At 35.7% G+C, this 17,478-nt stretch overlaps 1 protein-coding gene across 5 annotated transcripts in view; it reads right to left on the bottom strand.

Moving 5' to 3' along the window:
• Window positions 1-1,407: 1,407 nt before the first annotated feature.
• LOC113043754 (kinesin-like protein KIF21A) overlaps window positions 1,408-17,478 on the bottom strand; it is a 56,520-nt gene continuing 40,449 nt past the window's right edge. For 3 of the 5 annotated variants that reach the window (XM_026203318.1, XM_026203317.1, XM_026203314.1), the window contains 8 exons: window positions 14,684-14,815; window positions 12,800-12,936; window positions 11,682-11,856; window positions 9,890-10,054; window positions 9,663-9,780; window positions 7,695-7,865; window positions 4,463-4,662; window positions 1,408-4,126 (listed from right to left, as the gene is read on the bottom strand). In XM_026203318.1, coding sequence (XP_026059103.1) covers window positions 4,036-4,126; window positions 4,463-4,662; window positions 7,695-7,865; window positions 9,663-9,780; window positions 9,890-10,054; window positions 11,682-11,856; window positions 12,800-12,936; window positions 14,684-14,815 — 1,189 coding nt within the window. In that variant the 3' untranslated portion in view covers window positions 1,408-4,035. The remainder of the gene's footprint in view (window positions 4,127-4,462; window positions 4,663-7,694; window positions 7,866-9,662; window positions 9,781-9,889; window positions 10,055-11,681; window positions 11,857-12,799; window positions 12,937-14,683; window positions 14,816-17,478) is intronic. The other 2 variants (XM_026203315.1, XM_026203319.1) reach the window with 2 other exon arrangements.

A 17,478-nucleotide genomic window follows, 5' to 3' on the forward strand; every position in this document is an offset into this window, starting at 1 on the left:
AGTAGCAATGGCACAATCATCTTCAACTAGCTTTCCCTTAACTTTAAGTTTAACATCTCCTATATAATTTGGCTCCTTTCGTGAAAGAGTATTTATGTTTTTCCAGATTAGTTTACTATTACCTTTAGCCTCATTCATTAGATGAAGACAATAATTGGATTTGACTACTCTCGAATAACAAAGCCTATCAGTGTCTCTTCCAGTCTTAATAGCTTTCTTTAATGCGGAGTCCCTATTCTTCATCAGCTTCCATAAATTCTCATTGAACCACGGTGAAACATTCTTCTGCTTGAACTTTCTTTCTGAACACTAGCAGTAAATTTCTCTCTTACAGAATTAATTCTATTATTACAACCATAATCTATATCCTTGGAAGATAAGATATCATTGCACTTTAGATCAGCTGATGTGTCCTCATCAAATGCTGCTAATTTTCCTTTAGGTATACAATGCAAAACATTAGTAGAGGTTACTATGTTATTTTTAAATCTGTTTTTCGTTAATAATATGAGATCATAAAAACTCGAACGAAATAATATGATTCTGATGGATATTATATATTCAGCTGAACATGGTTTTGGAGAAGAGCATGTTTCCCTGCAGGACACACGTTCATGTCACCGCCTTATACTTTCATCATCAATATCTGATGCGTTCAGCTGAGCAATGACACTGGGATGATGTGGCCGAAAGTTTCTTTCTAAAAGAGAGTATTTGTCAGAGGCAGCCAGAGACTGTGTTTGTGTTAAGAGGCCGTGTCACAGAGCAGACAGCCGCAGCGATCATGATGCAGCTCTTCTGGAGAGGCCAGGTGTGCAGACTTCAGGAGCACGTTCAGTGATGAAAACATCCCGCACAACAGAAGAACAGACACGACGGAGCACACAGAGACACGGCTGATGACAGACTGCACACACACACACACACACACACACACACAGAGCGCTGATGCAGACTGATCTCTATAGTGGCCTGGATTAGTATGGGTTTGCTTTAAAGATACAGTTCACCCGAAATTTATAATTTAGTCACTGGTTACTAACATTTCATATAACATTTCATATTTTTTGGAAACCTGATTTATTTCTGTGATCAGAGCTGAATTTCAGCATCATTGCTCCAGTCTTCATGATCTTCAGAAATCATTCTGATATACCTACTGATATACTGCATTCACCATTATCAGTTATTATCAGTGCTCAGTTAGCATTGGTTCTTATCATCAATGTAAAAAAAAAAAAAAAAAAAAAAATCAACATTGATAATATAAAACAAATATATTTTATTATAAATAATATTATATTACACCAAATAAGCACATATACATGAATCAAAGAAGAATAAAACTTGTTAAGAAAGGTGTCATATATATGTATAGAGAGAGAGAAAACATGACAGCAATCATAATCGTCGCAATTTTTCATTTTCATATAGGAAGTTCTGTGAACTACTTTAATGAAACGTTTTGGAGTTGGACAGGTCTAATAACATCCATTTTAATGTGTAATATAATAATCCCAATTTCGCACTGAATGAACACAGCTGCACTTCAAGAGGAGTTTTTGACAGATGACATTTAATTCATTTGACATCTGACATTCAAGTCTCTACTGGATCGCCATTGTGTTGACAACCAGACCTCCAGAGTAAAGCTCAGACGTCATCGATACAGAAGGCCAAAGCGTGGCCGAAGAACTAAGAGCGTTAAACAACATCGTACAAGAGCGTTCAAGTCAGTCTTTATATGTTTGTGTGACCGAGCACAATGCTGTGGGACAGTCTCATTTAGTGAAGGTGAGGGAGAAGCACTGCTCTACGAGGCACGAGTTAATCTCCATACAGCAGATACACATACATACACAACAGTGTCTAGTGTGTAGATCTGAATGCTACAACAGACATGAGAGAGCTTCATGGAGCGACAGCAACACAGAACGAGTGTGAGGAGAGAGATGTGACACAGAGTTAACATCTACACGGAGAGAGAAGATATCTGATATTAGCCGAGAGATGATTTCACACTTCAATCACCAAATGATTACACGGTGGCCACACCGACGCCAAACTTGAGCTCACTTAAGGTCATGGTGATTCCAGCTGGGTGAAAAGAAAGTCAGGGTCATAGTTCAACCTCAATTTTAAATACTATTTTTTTTTTTTTATAAATTCGATTTTAAACACTTCTTTTGAAATTACTTCCATAAATTTTCCCCCCATTTTCTCCTCAAATGTTAGTTGCTTATTGCGATGGTTTGGGATATTTTAGGCAATTCTTAAATAGAATAGAATAGAATAGAATAGACTTAATTGTATTTGTCTTGGAAAAAAAAAAAACTTACATCTCACACAACGCAGTACATAACATACTGTAAATTTGAATATAACACTCCAAAAATAATAAAAGCTTGCTGCATCTTATCTGAGTTTTGAGATTCAATTTCAAATTTTTACTGTAGTTGGTACAGAATAATTTTAAGAGCGATTTGATTTATTTCTCATTCTCAGTTGTGATTGTTATACAGTACCAATACAGTATTCAGGATAAATATCCTACTATTATTATCTAATATATATATATATATATATATATATATAATTGTATATATTAGGGATGAGATGATCAACAGTTTGACGATAAATCATAACAAAATTCCCTATGGTTATATTACTGTATCGTATTGTATTAATCACTAAAACCGTTTTTGATTACCACGATTTGAACAACGCATGATAAATAAATACTATCCTGCATAAAGCACAGTTTGAAGTAACGGTCTCAGAGCAGTTTGGGTTTGTGTGAAAATGTGGTGGTTTTAAAAGAGTGCTGAGGGAATTTATGAATATATGAATGAGTTAATTACAGGAATGTACCTCTGAAGTTTCTGACAATCTTCAGAAAAGATTTGATGGCACTTTGTTTTCATCTTCGCTCATTATAATACCTAATAAAGTTGTCTTTTAAACGCAGTGCCACTTTTTTCACGGGGGTTACGAGAATCAGCTGTAATTCTGCTGCTCCATAAGCGCCACCTAGTGTCAGAGACTGGATTTATAGAGACACCTACCATTTTATTTGTTGTTTGTTGATTTTAAATATAGAACTTGGTGAAACAATTTGTGTGTTCAGTACTTTTTAAACATTTTCATTTGAACAATACCGTAATAATATTGACAAGCGTGATACTTTTTCAAAATTTCATACCATTAAATCTCTATTACACATTCAATCAGCATAAATCAAAACATGTTTTAACGTATTATTAATAAAATGAATGCAGTTTCGGTGAAGTATTGTTTTCCAAAAAATATCAAAAGCAAAAAATAAAGAAATTGCAATCATTCTTTTGAGTAATAATATAGGATCATTTTGACATTTTATTTTTGTATTTTTTTTTTTTTACTCATTCACTCTCTCTCTCTCCTTCGTGGAACACATAAGGAGTTATTTAGCAGACATAATTAGCCAAAAAAAGGTTAATTTGGTATGTGTTGCCATTTAATTTTAAAGACAGACAGATAGATAGATAGATAGATAGATAGATAGATAGATAGATAGATAGATAGATAGATAGATAGATAGCCTTCATGCTAAATTACTTTTGTTATGTTTTGAGGTGAACTATGACCTGTATATGTTATAGTGAGATTCACCCAGTTAGACTCTCTAGCGCTCCGTAATGCTCCATGAACCAGAAAACTGAGGGTAGCCTCAGGAGATCCGGTTCCTCTTCCTCAAACGTCTTACAGAACTCTACGTCAACATGACATCTTCTTGATTGCTAGAATTAACCCAGCTGACATGGTTATTGTAAGGACAAAGAGCTTTATTTAGCGCGTGACGTTGACGTTGCCTAATTGTGGGGCATCACTAAAGACGCAATGAACTCTGGGAAACGTCCAAAGGAACCATAGTGAGAAGATTCAGATTTGAGTAGATTCTGTCGGGATGTGTGGGATCTGGATATCAAAGTGCAATGTCTTTGGCAGCTGCGTTACAGTGGTAACACTGCAGTTGAGTTGGCATTGCAGGAGTCTTCAGTTACTGCCGGCCTCGTCGATGGCGTCGGCCACATCTGCAGCGCCATCCAGACTTCCTCTGGCACGCCAGATCTTCACTGTGCGGTCACTGCAGGGTGAAGCCAGACGAGCGTCAGAGTCAACAAGTGTAACAGAATTGTAAAGAATGTAATAATAGTTCTGATTCCGGTATCATGCAACAATCCTGGATTCTAGCAGTACGCTTTAGCACTTTAGAGGAGGAAACCCCCTCCAAATAATGAATCCTAACTGTAAAAAAACAAGTACATACAGTATATTAGACTAAAACAATAAATAGTAGTCAGACCAACCAATTCATGAATCTTCGTGACCAATAATTTTTTTTCCCAGTATGCACTATTTAGTTCCGAGTTAGACCCAGTTCTTGATTCCCAGTCACAGTTTGTGTGTGTGAGACACTCACTCTGATGCAGTAAACAGATGGCTGCTGTTGGTTGAGATGCTGTTGATGGGACTCTCGTGGCCTCGGAGCTCTCCCAGTGGACTCAAGGTGTCCGTGTGCCAGAGTTTGAGAACTCCTCCTCTACAGCCGCTCAGCAGCATAGAAGACGCCGGCACGACGCCCAGAGCACAGACCCAGTCACGATGAGCGTTGGGTACCTGCTGTAGGACAACCAACATGTCAACTCATCAAGCCCTGGACAAACACAAACACACTTTGAGCCCTGATTGATTCACTTCCTGATGAGGTAATCAGCCTCTTCCTGATCTCATCCTCAGCGCTGATTAATCAACTGATTGGCTAATTGTCCTTGTGGAAGCTACCACACTTTCATTATAATGTTGCTCCAAGAAGTATTTGGACACTTAAGCCACACTTCAGAATAAATGTGAATTTAATGTGTGTTAGGGCTGTGCAAAAAATCGAATGCGATTTTCATGCACATCTCATCAGTAAAGATGCTCCTGTAATTAGGAGTATATCTCCAGCACGTGCGTTCGGATCAGGGTTGCCAGGTTTTCACAACAAATCCTGCCCAGTTGCTTCTCAAAACTAGTCCAAAACGAGCCCAATCGCGCTAAAAATAGCTTCCCAGGGTAAAAATATAAGTTTTTTAGCAGGATTGCCCTGGTAAAATTCGCATTTTAGGGGCTAAATATCACGTTATTTGTATTGGGGTCGCTTCAACCTGCGGACATGAAAAACAACCTCAGACTTGGCAACACTGGTTGGCATTTACTACACCGAGCAGTAATTCACTGACAATCTACACAAAATTAAAATCTTGAGATTTTGAAAACGATTTTGTGTTAGTTGTCAGTGGACTATGGCTCTGTGTAGTAACTGCCGCTCCACCTGAACCAGTGTTGCCAAGACTGAGGTTGTTTTTCATGTCCGCGGGTTGAAGCTACCCCAATACCAATAACGTTATATTTAGCGCCTAAAATGCAAATTTTTTCAAAAAATTTATATTATAACCCCGGGAAGCAATTTTTATCGGGGAACCTCCTGGAAACGCGATTGGGCTCGTTTTGGACTAGTTTTGAGAAGCAACTGGGCAGGATTTGTTGTGAAAACCTGGCAACCCTGATCTGAACGCACGTGCTTGAGATATACTTCTAATTAAGAGATGCGCATTCGATTTTTTGCACAGCACTAATGTGTGTGTGTGTGTGTGTGTGTGTGTGTGTGTGTGTGTGTGTGTGTGCACTAAGGGTGAAAGGGTTCACGTCAAGTCAAGTCAAATCAAACTTTGTCATTTCGCTACAAGTGTGCCTCACAGGATCACGGTGCTACATAAATACAGACATACAGCAATGAAGTTAAACAGTATAAACCTATACACAATTAACCTACTGACAGATTTTGAATATAAATATACTATATATAAATGTTTACCTAACATTATATAATGCATGTGTAGTAGCTAGTATTGTCCACAAGAACAATTAGCCAGTCAGTTGATTAATATTTGTACTGAACATTTCGGTACAGTATTTCGGTTCGGTATACACATTCAATAATCATAAACCTTTTCAGGAAATTCAGACAATAAATGGCATTTTGGTGCTCTTTGATGTGGCGTGACGGATCGCGTATAAACACCTCAGCTCTGACAGCAGTGAAGGGTGATTGAGTGTGAAATAAACATGAATGGACATCTCATGGCTCGCGTAATTGCTCAATCAGTGTTTCACTCCCGGAAAAATGTGATTAAAAAGGCTTGTAAACAAAATTTCACAGAGCATTTCATTTACAACAGACAAGTCATCAATGTCTACATCTTGTCAGCTCACCAGAGAAATAAGTCCAGAGAAGAACATTTCACAAAATATTAGACTATATACTCATTATATTTTACTTTACCTGTTAGTGATGTCTTAATTACTTAATGTAAGCTATATTTAAATAAATCTTTTACGAAACAAGTTATGACAGCCAGTGTGTAAATGATTATATTTCAAGAGCAAATAGAAATCGAAGGCTAAAATGTTTATTTTAATTTGAGTGTTGATTATTTATTTATAGTTAAAAATAAACAGTAATTAAATTGAAGTTTGGGCTCTGTTGTTAATTGTAACCTAATAGTAAAAGGCTTCCTATAGACAGAAGACAACCTTGAGATACACATATTAAAATTATGGCATAAAAAGTAGAAATTGACAAAATCATAATTATGAGATAAAAGATGTTTTTTTTTTTTTTTACTTAGCAGGAATGGGCTATCATACACATCTGCATCACAACAACTCTGTTTTCAAATCCCCAACTTAAAATTAATATTAAGAATTGTTTTACTATTTAAGACTTTTTATGGCCTTAAATTAGATCAAAATAAATGTAAGACTTTTTAAGAAGCTGCAGAAACCCTGATGAGTAAGAATATAGTATATAAATCATTAGCGGTCGACCGATATATCGGCAAATATTTGGATTAGAAGTCTGTCTAATAATCAGATAGAATGGATAAACAAAGGAATTAATGTATACTAAAAGTATGATAAAGATTTATTTGATATTATTATTAATAGAAAGGCAAACATTATAATACTTTCTCGTTTGCTGTCAGCATTAATCAAATACGCCTTTATATAATTTAAGCATATCTTTGAATGACTAATGAACATTTTATTTCACAAACCTTGCCAAATCCAGCTGTGAGATCTTGTGAAGTGTGTATCCAGCATGATCGCATGTTCTCTGTGACGGTCGGTCCGTGTGAACTGAATGCTTTAAACTTTAAACTCGTGATTTAAAATTATGTTGCGCATTATGCATTTGCCCACTGCCATATTCATGTCATTTTCACTGTGTGCCGTATGTAAAATGAGTGTTACCCTGGCTTTATTTTGAAAATGATTCCCAATGCACACAAACTTCCCTGAATTATATTTTATTAAATATTTATTTATTTTAAAAAAATACTTTGTCATCTAAAGTATAGATATTTCCAATATATCGTCATTGGCTGTTATAAATCATGTAGAAGATCTAGACAGGTGGTGCTGGTGGAGGTGGAGGTTTTCAGACAAATATCCAGTGCATCCGAAGCAAAATCACCCAATCAGCTTGTGCCGTGTAGTAAATTATATGATTTATAATTCCAGGCAGATTGCATATACATATTTGGTGTGAAATATTTACTGTTTAATCACATATTTATGCATACTTGTGTCAGTAAAGGTGGCTATACCTGCTGTAGGTCCTTGCGGGTCAGGTCCCATTTCTTAATGCCGTTGTCTCTGGAGCCACTAAACAGAGAATCTCCCTGAACCACCAGGGACTCAATGCCATCGTAGTGGGGCGGCTCGAAGTTATGAGTGGGGCTGACACTACCCACAGCACCCTCTGTCACATCAAACATCTGCAGAAACAAATCACACATCTAATCACATGATATATATATTGACATTTTAAGTAATAGGGATCGTATATGCTCAGTCTAAAAGGCCACTGCAAACAGCATCAATATATCATGTAACAGACAGTGGACAGGTACATTTACTCTTTACTCTTTATTCACTGCGCATCACATCAGTAGACAAATGTGGCTAAAAATAAACTTTACATGCTTTTTTTTTAATACAAAGCACCCCACATGACATGCAAGAGCCATGCTGTGGCCATGAAATAAGAATAAGATTGAATTAAGACAAGGACACAAAGTCAAGGGAATTAATTCTTAATTTGTGATCACAATATATTTTTTTCATACTGCATGTCATGTTGTCAGACCTAGTAGATATGTAAAACGTTTAGTTTTACACATTAAATGTGTATCCTAGCCTGTCCCAAGATTGTGACCTTCCCACAAATTACGTCTTACAGACTACTTTTGACATAATCTGTTTAATTAATGATCAGTGTATTTATCATAGTTACTAAGAGTAACTATAAGTACTAAACCGAATGTAAATGTAGTAGTATTTCGTTTTCGAACTTCATTAAGTCATTTAGGGCCAGATTCACTAAACAGGGCAAATTTGCGTTAGAGTGCAACTCCATTAAAGAGCCAATGTGATTAACAATGCACACATTAACGAAATCAGATCCAGCCAAATAATTTCCATTATGACCAGCGGATTAGAGTAGAGTAGCGCAAATTACCGGCTGCTTTAAGACATGCTTTTTTGGCTGTTAAATAATGGTGCATTATGCAGTAATTTGATGGGCGCAAACATTAGTAAATCAGTAAAATATGCATGATTCATTTTAATACTCTCCTCCAATAAATTTTGCATTGGAAAGGGAAACTCCAACAAATGCATATTTAATAAGGTCAGATGCGAAAATAGCTGTGTCCACGCCTTTTCAGTGCTAATTCTTCACTGTACATATTTAGTAAATCCTGGCAGTACTGCTTTAAAGGTACAATTTGTAAGATGTTAGCAGTAAAATATCCACTAGGCTAGTGTTATATATTTTGTCCAACTGATTTCTAACAATATCTCTAATGTTTTCAGCTACTTGTAAATCATGAGAAAATCCCCATTCTAAATATTGACATGGGGCAGTGCAGTCGCCTGTCAATGACGTTAGTTACCCTTTGTTACTGCCTTTACTGACTTAGAAACCACATGACAACAGTGTCGTGGACAAATGCGGAAGTAGCTTCGCGACAAACTTCAACTAGAAATAGATGCCGATCTGGCTTGTGTTTTATGTGACAGGTGAGTTGTTTTGATTTGTGTCTTTGACAACGGGCATACACGCCAAACGTTGGGCATTGCGTCTGATCCATAGTCTGATCATTGACTTTGTATGTAATCTACCTGCGCAAATCGTTGAACTCACGTTAAATCCATGATTTATCTTTCCGTCTGATTGATGGCCATCAGCATTTGGGAAGAAGACAACAAATCCCATCATTCCACGCTCCTTCTTAGCGTCATCAAACCACGCGATTGTTATTGTTTTGATAGTGCGCCCTCTAGTGGCAGGTCCTACAACCTACTTACCTGCAGTAAGTAAATCTGGCCCTTGGAATTTTGGTTAGAGGGATAAAGATAATAATAACCTCAATAATATAAACAAAAAATAAAAGAGCTCATAACTTTAAGTATCAAAATTGAATGAAAATGGTCGGCTCCATTTTGCACCCTTATTGTGGAAAGTACCAGCTAACGTTTTAAAAATGACCACTGAAGAGAAATATAAAAACCTTGATGTAGTGATCCTTGGAACCTGTGATAACTAGATCCTGTCCATTTTCAGTTTGATCAACAGTCAAGCACATGACCGGACCCAGATGACCCATCAATTTCCCCGTACACACAAATCTGACAGAAAGAGATGTAAAACAAGTAGAAGAATTAGATATATAATGTAGCAAATTATTCATAATTTTTCAGAGCAGGTGAAATAAAGGATGCTAGGCCAAACTTATACCGTCTCAGGTCCCACACACGAACAGAGTTGCCTGCGGCAGCATAGAGAACCGTTCCAGATGGGTTCAGAAAGATCTGGTTGATCTGGTTCTCTCCGGCCGGGATGGTCACAGTGCGGTTCGTACTGGCTGCACATGTGTCACCAGTGTTCACCAGACCCGACGATCTGAACGTAGAAATGCACAATCACAGACTGAGAAAATAGGAATAATACCAAATGGCCATTTTAAATTTCATTAATACATTTTTATATTTAATCGTTTAGCAGACACTTTTATCCAAAGCGACTTACAAATAAAGACAATGGAAGCAATCAAAATCAACAAAAGAGCAACGATATACAAGTCCTATAACAAGTCTCAGTTAGCTTAATGCAGTACACATAACAAGTTTGTTATAATATAATAATATAATAAATAAAAAGAAAACAGAATAGAAAAAGAATAGAGCAAGCTAGTGTTAGAGGTCTTTTTGCTTCTGTTAACTATAATAAAGGAAAACATAGAATACAAAAAGATTAGAAAGCTAGTGCTTGTTTTTTTTTCTTTAAGAAAACAGGCAGCAAATTAATAGAGTGCAAGTCTAAAAGAGCCAGTGGTGGTTTTGTAGGCAAACAGTAATGCCTTGAATGTTATGTGAGCAGCTATTGGTAGCCAGTGCACATTGATAAACAAAGGTGTGATGTGCATTCTTTTTGGCTCATTAATAATTAATCTAATTGATTTTGTTTAACTACTTCACGTTTTTATGAACATTTTCTCAAGTAGTACTGGGGTTAACACATTACAAGTAACTTAAGTTACGTAAGAGTGTTGAACTTTCTTTTTCCTGCACTCTCTACTGTACAGATGTGAAATTACATTTCCTTTAACCTGAGGCTTATTCATTCCACTTTTGGTGTGAAAGGGCTTTTACATTTCCCAAAGACATAACTTTTTTATATTAAAAATAAACATGCAAGCCCAGCACAGATGAGAAAAAGTAACACAAGAAGAATGTAAAACATAATTTTTCATAAACAAAATATGCAATTAGTAATTTTTTGGGGGAGTAACACAATATTGCAATGCATTACATTTAAAAATAACTTTCCCCAACAAAAATTTGGTAAAGACCCAAAAAAAGCTGTTGGACAAGTCAAAATAGTATGCTTCCATTTCACGTTTTTAATTAAGATTTTCTTTTTTTGCGCTTTAAAGAAATACACTTATTTTGTTCTAGTGACTAACATTGGAACATGTAAAGTACTTATAATTTAAACTGCAGTACGTTACTCAGTATTATATTAAATAAGTTATTAAACATAGACAACAACATACAAGTTTCAGTAGAAATGGTATTGAAGTAAACTTTAGTTCAACATAAATGCTTGTCAGTATATTCAGCAATTTATATTTTAAAGACAATAAAATATTTCACCTTTATTATGAAATTACATTCTTAAATAAGTCCAACTGAAGTGGGTCAAAATAGCACTGCAATGATCTGCTAAAGGCATTTTATTTAAATTAAAACTATTACACATTTTGGTTACACTTTATTTTAAGATGGCCTTGTTACAGTGTAATTATAAATTTAAGTACAGAGTAATATTAATTAACTACGTGTTCTTACTATATGGTGGTTGGGGTTAGGATTAGTGTTTGGCTTAGTGTAACTTGCATGCAATTATGCATAACATGCAATTAAGTGTTCAAAAACAATATATGTGGTATTGGTATTCTGATAACCCTAATTTGAAGAATGATTTTAGTTTCTTTGATATGCACATGATAGGTTGGACAGGAACTCACGTGAGTGTCCGGATGCACTTTGCAGAGTCACGGATGTCCCAGACTTTGATGTAGGAGGTGGAGACTGTGAACACCAAGCTGGAGCTGTAACGCACAGATACCACATTGTTGGGGTGGCCTCCTAGAGACATGATCTCCTGTCCCGTGACCAGGTTCCAGACCTTACAAGTTCGGTCTGTAAGAGGAAACAGGGCCAGTTTATAAGAACTGGTTAGACCAATTTTTCTTATTAAGAAGTACTAAAAAATTAAGGAACCGAAAGGGTTAATCTCATAACTCTCTGCTCTTGGTAACTCTAGAACTGCCCTACCCTGGTTCACATCCTACCACTTCCCACATATCCAGTATTGCCTCTGTCTCACACGGTGTTCCCCAGGGTTCTGTTCTTGGACCTTGACTCTTTATCATGGCTTTAACTTCCATTGCCACACACTTAAATCGATGATGACATAGATGTTTGGATATGTAACGTAGTCGCTTTTTTGTCAAACTCAAGACTGATAAAATAGATCTATTTATTGCTGCTTATTTTCAATTTGCATCCTGTTTCTGTGCAGACCGTGTTAATATTGCTGGAGTGTTGGTTTGACTCCTTCAAATCTCTCTTCTATGGCTTACTGAATACAACAATAAATACATCTCTAATTCTCACATACCAATATACTCTATTCACATTACTCCTATCCTGCGCAGATTACATCGGCTACCCATTCCCTTACATATTCAATACAAGATTCATCTTATCATCGCATTCAGGGCTTCGTGGTCTTGCCCCAATATATTTCTGAGGCACAACCTTGAATTGTTTGGTAGAAGGGCCTTCTGTATCTCTGCCTCCACACTCTGGAATTCCATTTCCTAAAACATCCATGACCTTTCAACATTAAATGACTTCAAACCCCACCTCTCCCCTTAAAACATTTTCAATCCATGTTTGTCTGATCCCTAACCTTGTGAACTTTTTTATACTGTCTTATGTTATGTTAACTATTCTCAGTGTATTGAAACTGTATTGTCTCTTTGCCTGCTGTTTAGTTCTCTAAAGCAACCTGGTTGTATAAGCACAACAAAATCATACTAATAAAAACTATATAATAAATGTTGAATGGTGTTCTGACCTTTTGAGCCGGTGAAGAGGAGGTCATCTGTGGAGTCAACACACAGTACAGCTTTACTGTGACCCTCGGCTATATGAATACACTGCAGTGAGCCTCCACGACTGCTCTTCGACACAGGGACAGGGTTGATGACACCTCTGATGCACGTCAAAAAAAAAAACAACAACAATCAGTAGATTCCTCCTTTAAATCTTGTGTATCGAGATATTGTCTTATTTCCAAACATTGCAGCAAACAGTACCATAAAAATACTTTCCTGATTACCTCTTTAATTGTGTATGTATTTATATATTTCATAAAATCAAATGATTAAGACAATGGAAACAGGAAAAACAAAGAGAAGTTTTAAAAAAAAGACTCTGTGGTGTTTATATCTCCAGATGTGTCCATCCCACCAACATTTCTCCCAAAGCAAATCAGCATCTCATGCAGGATGTTTTCACAAAACACCAGAAAAACTTTCACTAAACTGAAGCCATCTCCAACATCAGCAAAGATCAATGTTTTCTAAATGAACAAACAATCAAAGACAATATCACCAAGAAAACAAATCATTTTATGGCACTGTATAAAAAAAAGAGTTTATGGAACCAGTACGGCAGGGCATACCGATGAATGCTGTCCAGAAATGTATCCACATGCAATGAAAAAAACATGTCTGATGCAACCCCCCCCCCCCCCAAAAAAAAAAAAAAAAAAAAAACAAGAAAACGCTACTGGAGTGGAGAGGCTTGTAAAATCCCATGTGTTTGAAAAAAGAAGAGGGGACTGAAGCACAATAAAGTTTAAACATAAACCCAAACAATCTCATTTATAGTCACAATCATGTTTTTTTTGTATATATGTTACAAACATATATTAATTGTGTAGATGTTATTACATAATTTGGCAAATTATTAATCACCCTATTCACTGTCAATATAAAAGTCCTATTTAAAAGCAGTTTAAATACACATTCCCAAATTTTAAACCAGAACAGATGATGATTTAACTTAGCCCCCCCTCGGTCCTACAATATATGATTTAATGATACAGTCTTGTCAGATACATGGAGACATGAATACATGCACATTCACATACTCACAAATACCCCCACACAGAGAAATCTGTTATTCAATTAACATATGAAAAAATTTATAATTTAAATGCAAATTAAAAACCAAACACTTCAGATGCAAATAATCCGAGTAGTCAGCATTTGCAACGCAAAAACTTCTCGTGACTTCAGATTTCACTGTGTTGTGTAAGTTATAAAGAAAAAATAAATATTACTCTTCAGGTCAACAGAAGGATTTAAGTTTCCATCTTGTGATGAAAAATATTGGCCTGATCACCCCCTAATAATTTAATTTAGCAAGAACGGTTATGTTTTAGACTACTGTTCATTGACTACCATGTGACAAGTTCTGCAGGGCAGAATCTATGACTAATGTACTTTCAAAGCAAAGCCAATTTGGCATTTTGTGGCAACTTTTTATGTGGACTGCTAATAACATGAATATTGACAATACTCTGAATTAGAAAATGTCATGTAAATATCATTTTCTGGATTACTGCAAACAATCATTTGTCTAAATTGGAGTTCCGACCCCCTTCTGAGCTGTACACAATATGTGATTACTTCTCATTCTTGATAAAGCCAGTAGTGTGATCATTGCAATGTAAAGTGCCATTTGTTTGACATAGGTTAAGATGCAGAGAACATGCTTCTCCAAAACCTGATTTTTTTTTCTTATCTTATATGCCAAACTTTCTACATATGTATACTTTTTGCAGTATTCTGTTTCAAAGAAGAACTTAAAAAACAAACAAACAAACAGGCAGACACCAAAATCTCCAAAACTGCAGTAGTAACGTTCTGCCTCTTGGGATGCTAGCTCTTACTGTGTGATCTCTTTGTCTTTGGCCTTGTCAGCCACGGCTTGTCCCTTGTCAAAAGTCTTCCTGCGAGACAGAGGGGATGGTTCTGGTACTCTCTTTTGCCCACCTGCTGGAAGTCTGTTGCCAGAGCTGCTACTTTAAGATCCATTTGCAACGTGAAAGACAGAAATATAAAATAAAACACAAGAACTGAAAAAAAAAGACAAACATAAAATGGACAGCATGCATAATAAAAAACACAAATAACACAACATTAACTGTTCTTTAAAACTAAAAATGCTGATTAAACTCCAGAGGTGGGTTTAACAGTTACGGTTGCAAGAATGTCTGTAGCACTTCACTTTTACTTGCAACAAACCCTTGGCAATAATGCAGACCAACTGGAAAACAATTCTGTGGTGATTGACTCAAAGATCTGAAACTAGTGGCAAACAGGTATTTCAACACTTTTTGTTACTACTGGCAAATAGCTGTTTGACAAACATCTGAAACTACTGACAAACGGTTATTTTGAAAATATCCACAAGTACTGACAAAACAGATATTTTAAAATATCCACTATTTCTGACAAACAGATAATTTGAAAATATCTACCTCAACTGGTAAACACATATTTTCAAAATATCCACAACAAATGACAAAAGTGAAAGGCATGACATTGGCTAACTATGGTGAGCGCGCGCACACACACACACACACACACATACACACACACACACGTAGTTGGCTGCTATTTGCTCCAGCAACCAGGAAACACTGAGTTTCAACACTGAGACTCGAACCTGCAACCTTTGGGTTACAAGTCTCTAACCATTAGGCAACAGCTGGACCATATTTTGAAAACATCCGCTACTTCTGGCAAACAGATTTTTTTTAATATATTGGCTACGTCTGACAAACAGATATTTTGAAAATATCGGCTTATTCTGACAAACAGTTATTTTTGGAAATATCCACTACTTTTGACAAACAAATATTTAGAAAATATCTGCTACTTCTGGCAAACAGATATTTTAAATATATCGGATACTTTTGACAAACATATATTTTTAATACTGACTACTGACAAACCGATATTTTAAATATATCGGATACTTTTGACAAACAGATATTTTTAATATATTGACTACTAACAAACCGATATTTTAAATATATTGGATACTTCTGAAAACCTATTTTGAAAATATCCCCTACTTTTGGCAGACACATGTTTTTAATACATCTACAAATTCTGGCAAACTATTAGAGAAAACCTGAAAAAATCTTCACAGTTGGTAAACTTTTCAAACGAAATGTTATAATTCATGTTTTTTTTGTAAATGCTTTTAAAATTTGTAACACTTTTAAGTCGCTTAAAATATTTGGCTTTTTGTATTTAGATTTCCACACAGATTTCCGACTATCATTTACTCATAGCAATACAATTTGTCTCAGCCTGTTGCTGTACATCATCACCTTTGTGTTATTTTTGACCACACTTCCTTGTAAAAATTGTGTACAGCTTCTCCAGCTAGATAAGTAGTCCCCATGGCTTTTACTATGCTATTTTCATCTAGTAGTCCAAGTTCCAAGAGAAATAAAATAAATAAAATAAAAGAGAAATAAAAGTTATTATAATAAAATAGTTTATTTTTTTATCATCAGTACCAGAGAGCTGCATGGGTCCGATTTTGTAAATCCGCAACCACCCGTACCCGCAGTGTTTAAAACCGCATCCGACCCGTTTTCCGACAGCAGCACTAACTAAAATCCACACCCGACCCGCTTTAAATAGAACCGACACCCGACCCGCACCCGAAATCAAATCAGTTAAGCCAATCACATTAGACACACTTTTTTTTGAATTTTATTGCCAGGTCATACAGAAGTTATTTATGGAAAACTCTTTTTAAAAGATATTCGTTTTTTATACATTGTATCTTAATTTTGATCAATGTTTTATCTATCAATTGCCCATATTTTTATAAATAAGAAGCAAATATATAGCAGACAATGAAAAAACCTTAGTGTAATTGACAGAATTACTAAAAAATATTTTGCTACCTAAAATGTAAATATTTTTTTGTATCACGCATGCATGCATGTCTATTTCCCTCATATTAAATATAAAACGCATGTGGACTGATATTTTCCAATGTCTGGACTCCTTTATTAATGGAGTAGGCTATATAAACAGACGTTTCAATATACTGGTATTAAATGCATTTTCTGAGAATTTATATTTCACTTTTTTACTGCAAATGTCGAAATATGTGCTCTTTGGTCCATCAGTCACTGATCACATTAGAATAAAATATCTCATAATAAAATACAAAATTGACTGATTTATGAATGTATATGCATAGTTCTCATCAGTCGGAAATACAGATAAACGTTTTCATTTGTTGTATTTTTGATCCTGAAAGAAAACAGGACAACAAAAGAGCGAATCATACCACCGTCTGAGGTTGTGCTTCAAGTCGAACGCACCCATTTTTTAATCGTTCACAGCTGAGCATCGCGAGAGGCGTATCTGCGCCAGAGTGCGCATGTAAATGAGCTGCACAAAGTCAAAAAAACAACAACCCTGGATAGCCTAGATTAGGCCCATATTTACAAATGTGTTAGCTATGGAATGAAATATCTGATATTCCGATTGTCAAAATACATGCAAGTGGAAGTGTATTGTTGTTTAAACACCTTTATAACGATCGCGTTATGCGCAATATAATTTTATGACACAAATTTTAAAATAGGCTTAAATCAAACACATTTTAATTCAGTTTCTGTATATAGCTATATATGAACGGAAAACAAAA

The sequence above is a fragment of the Carassius auratus genome, chromosome 25, assembly GCF_003368295.1.
Source record: "Carassius auratus strain Wakin chromosome 25, ASM336829v1, whole genome shotgun sequence".
Taxonomy (NCBI): Eukaryota; Metazoa; Chordata; class Actinopteri; order Cypriniformes; family Cyprinidae; genus Carassius; species Carassius auratus.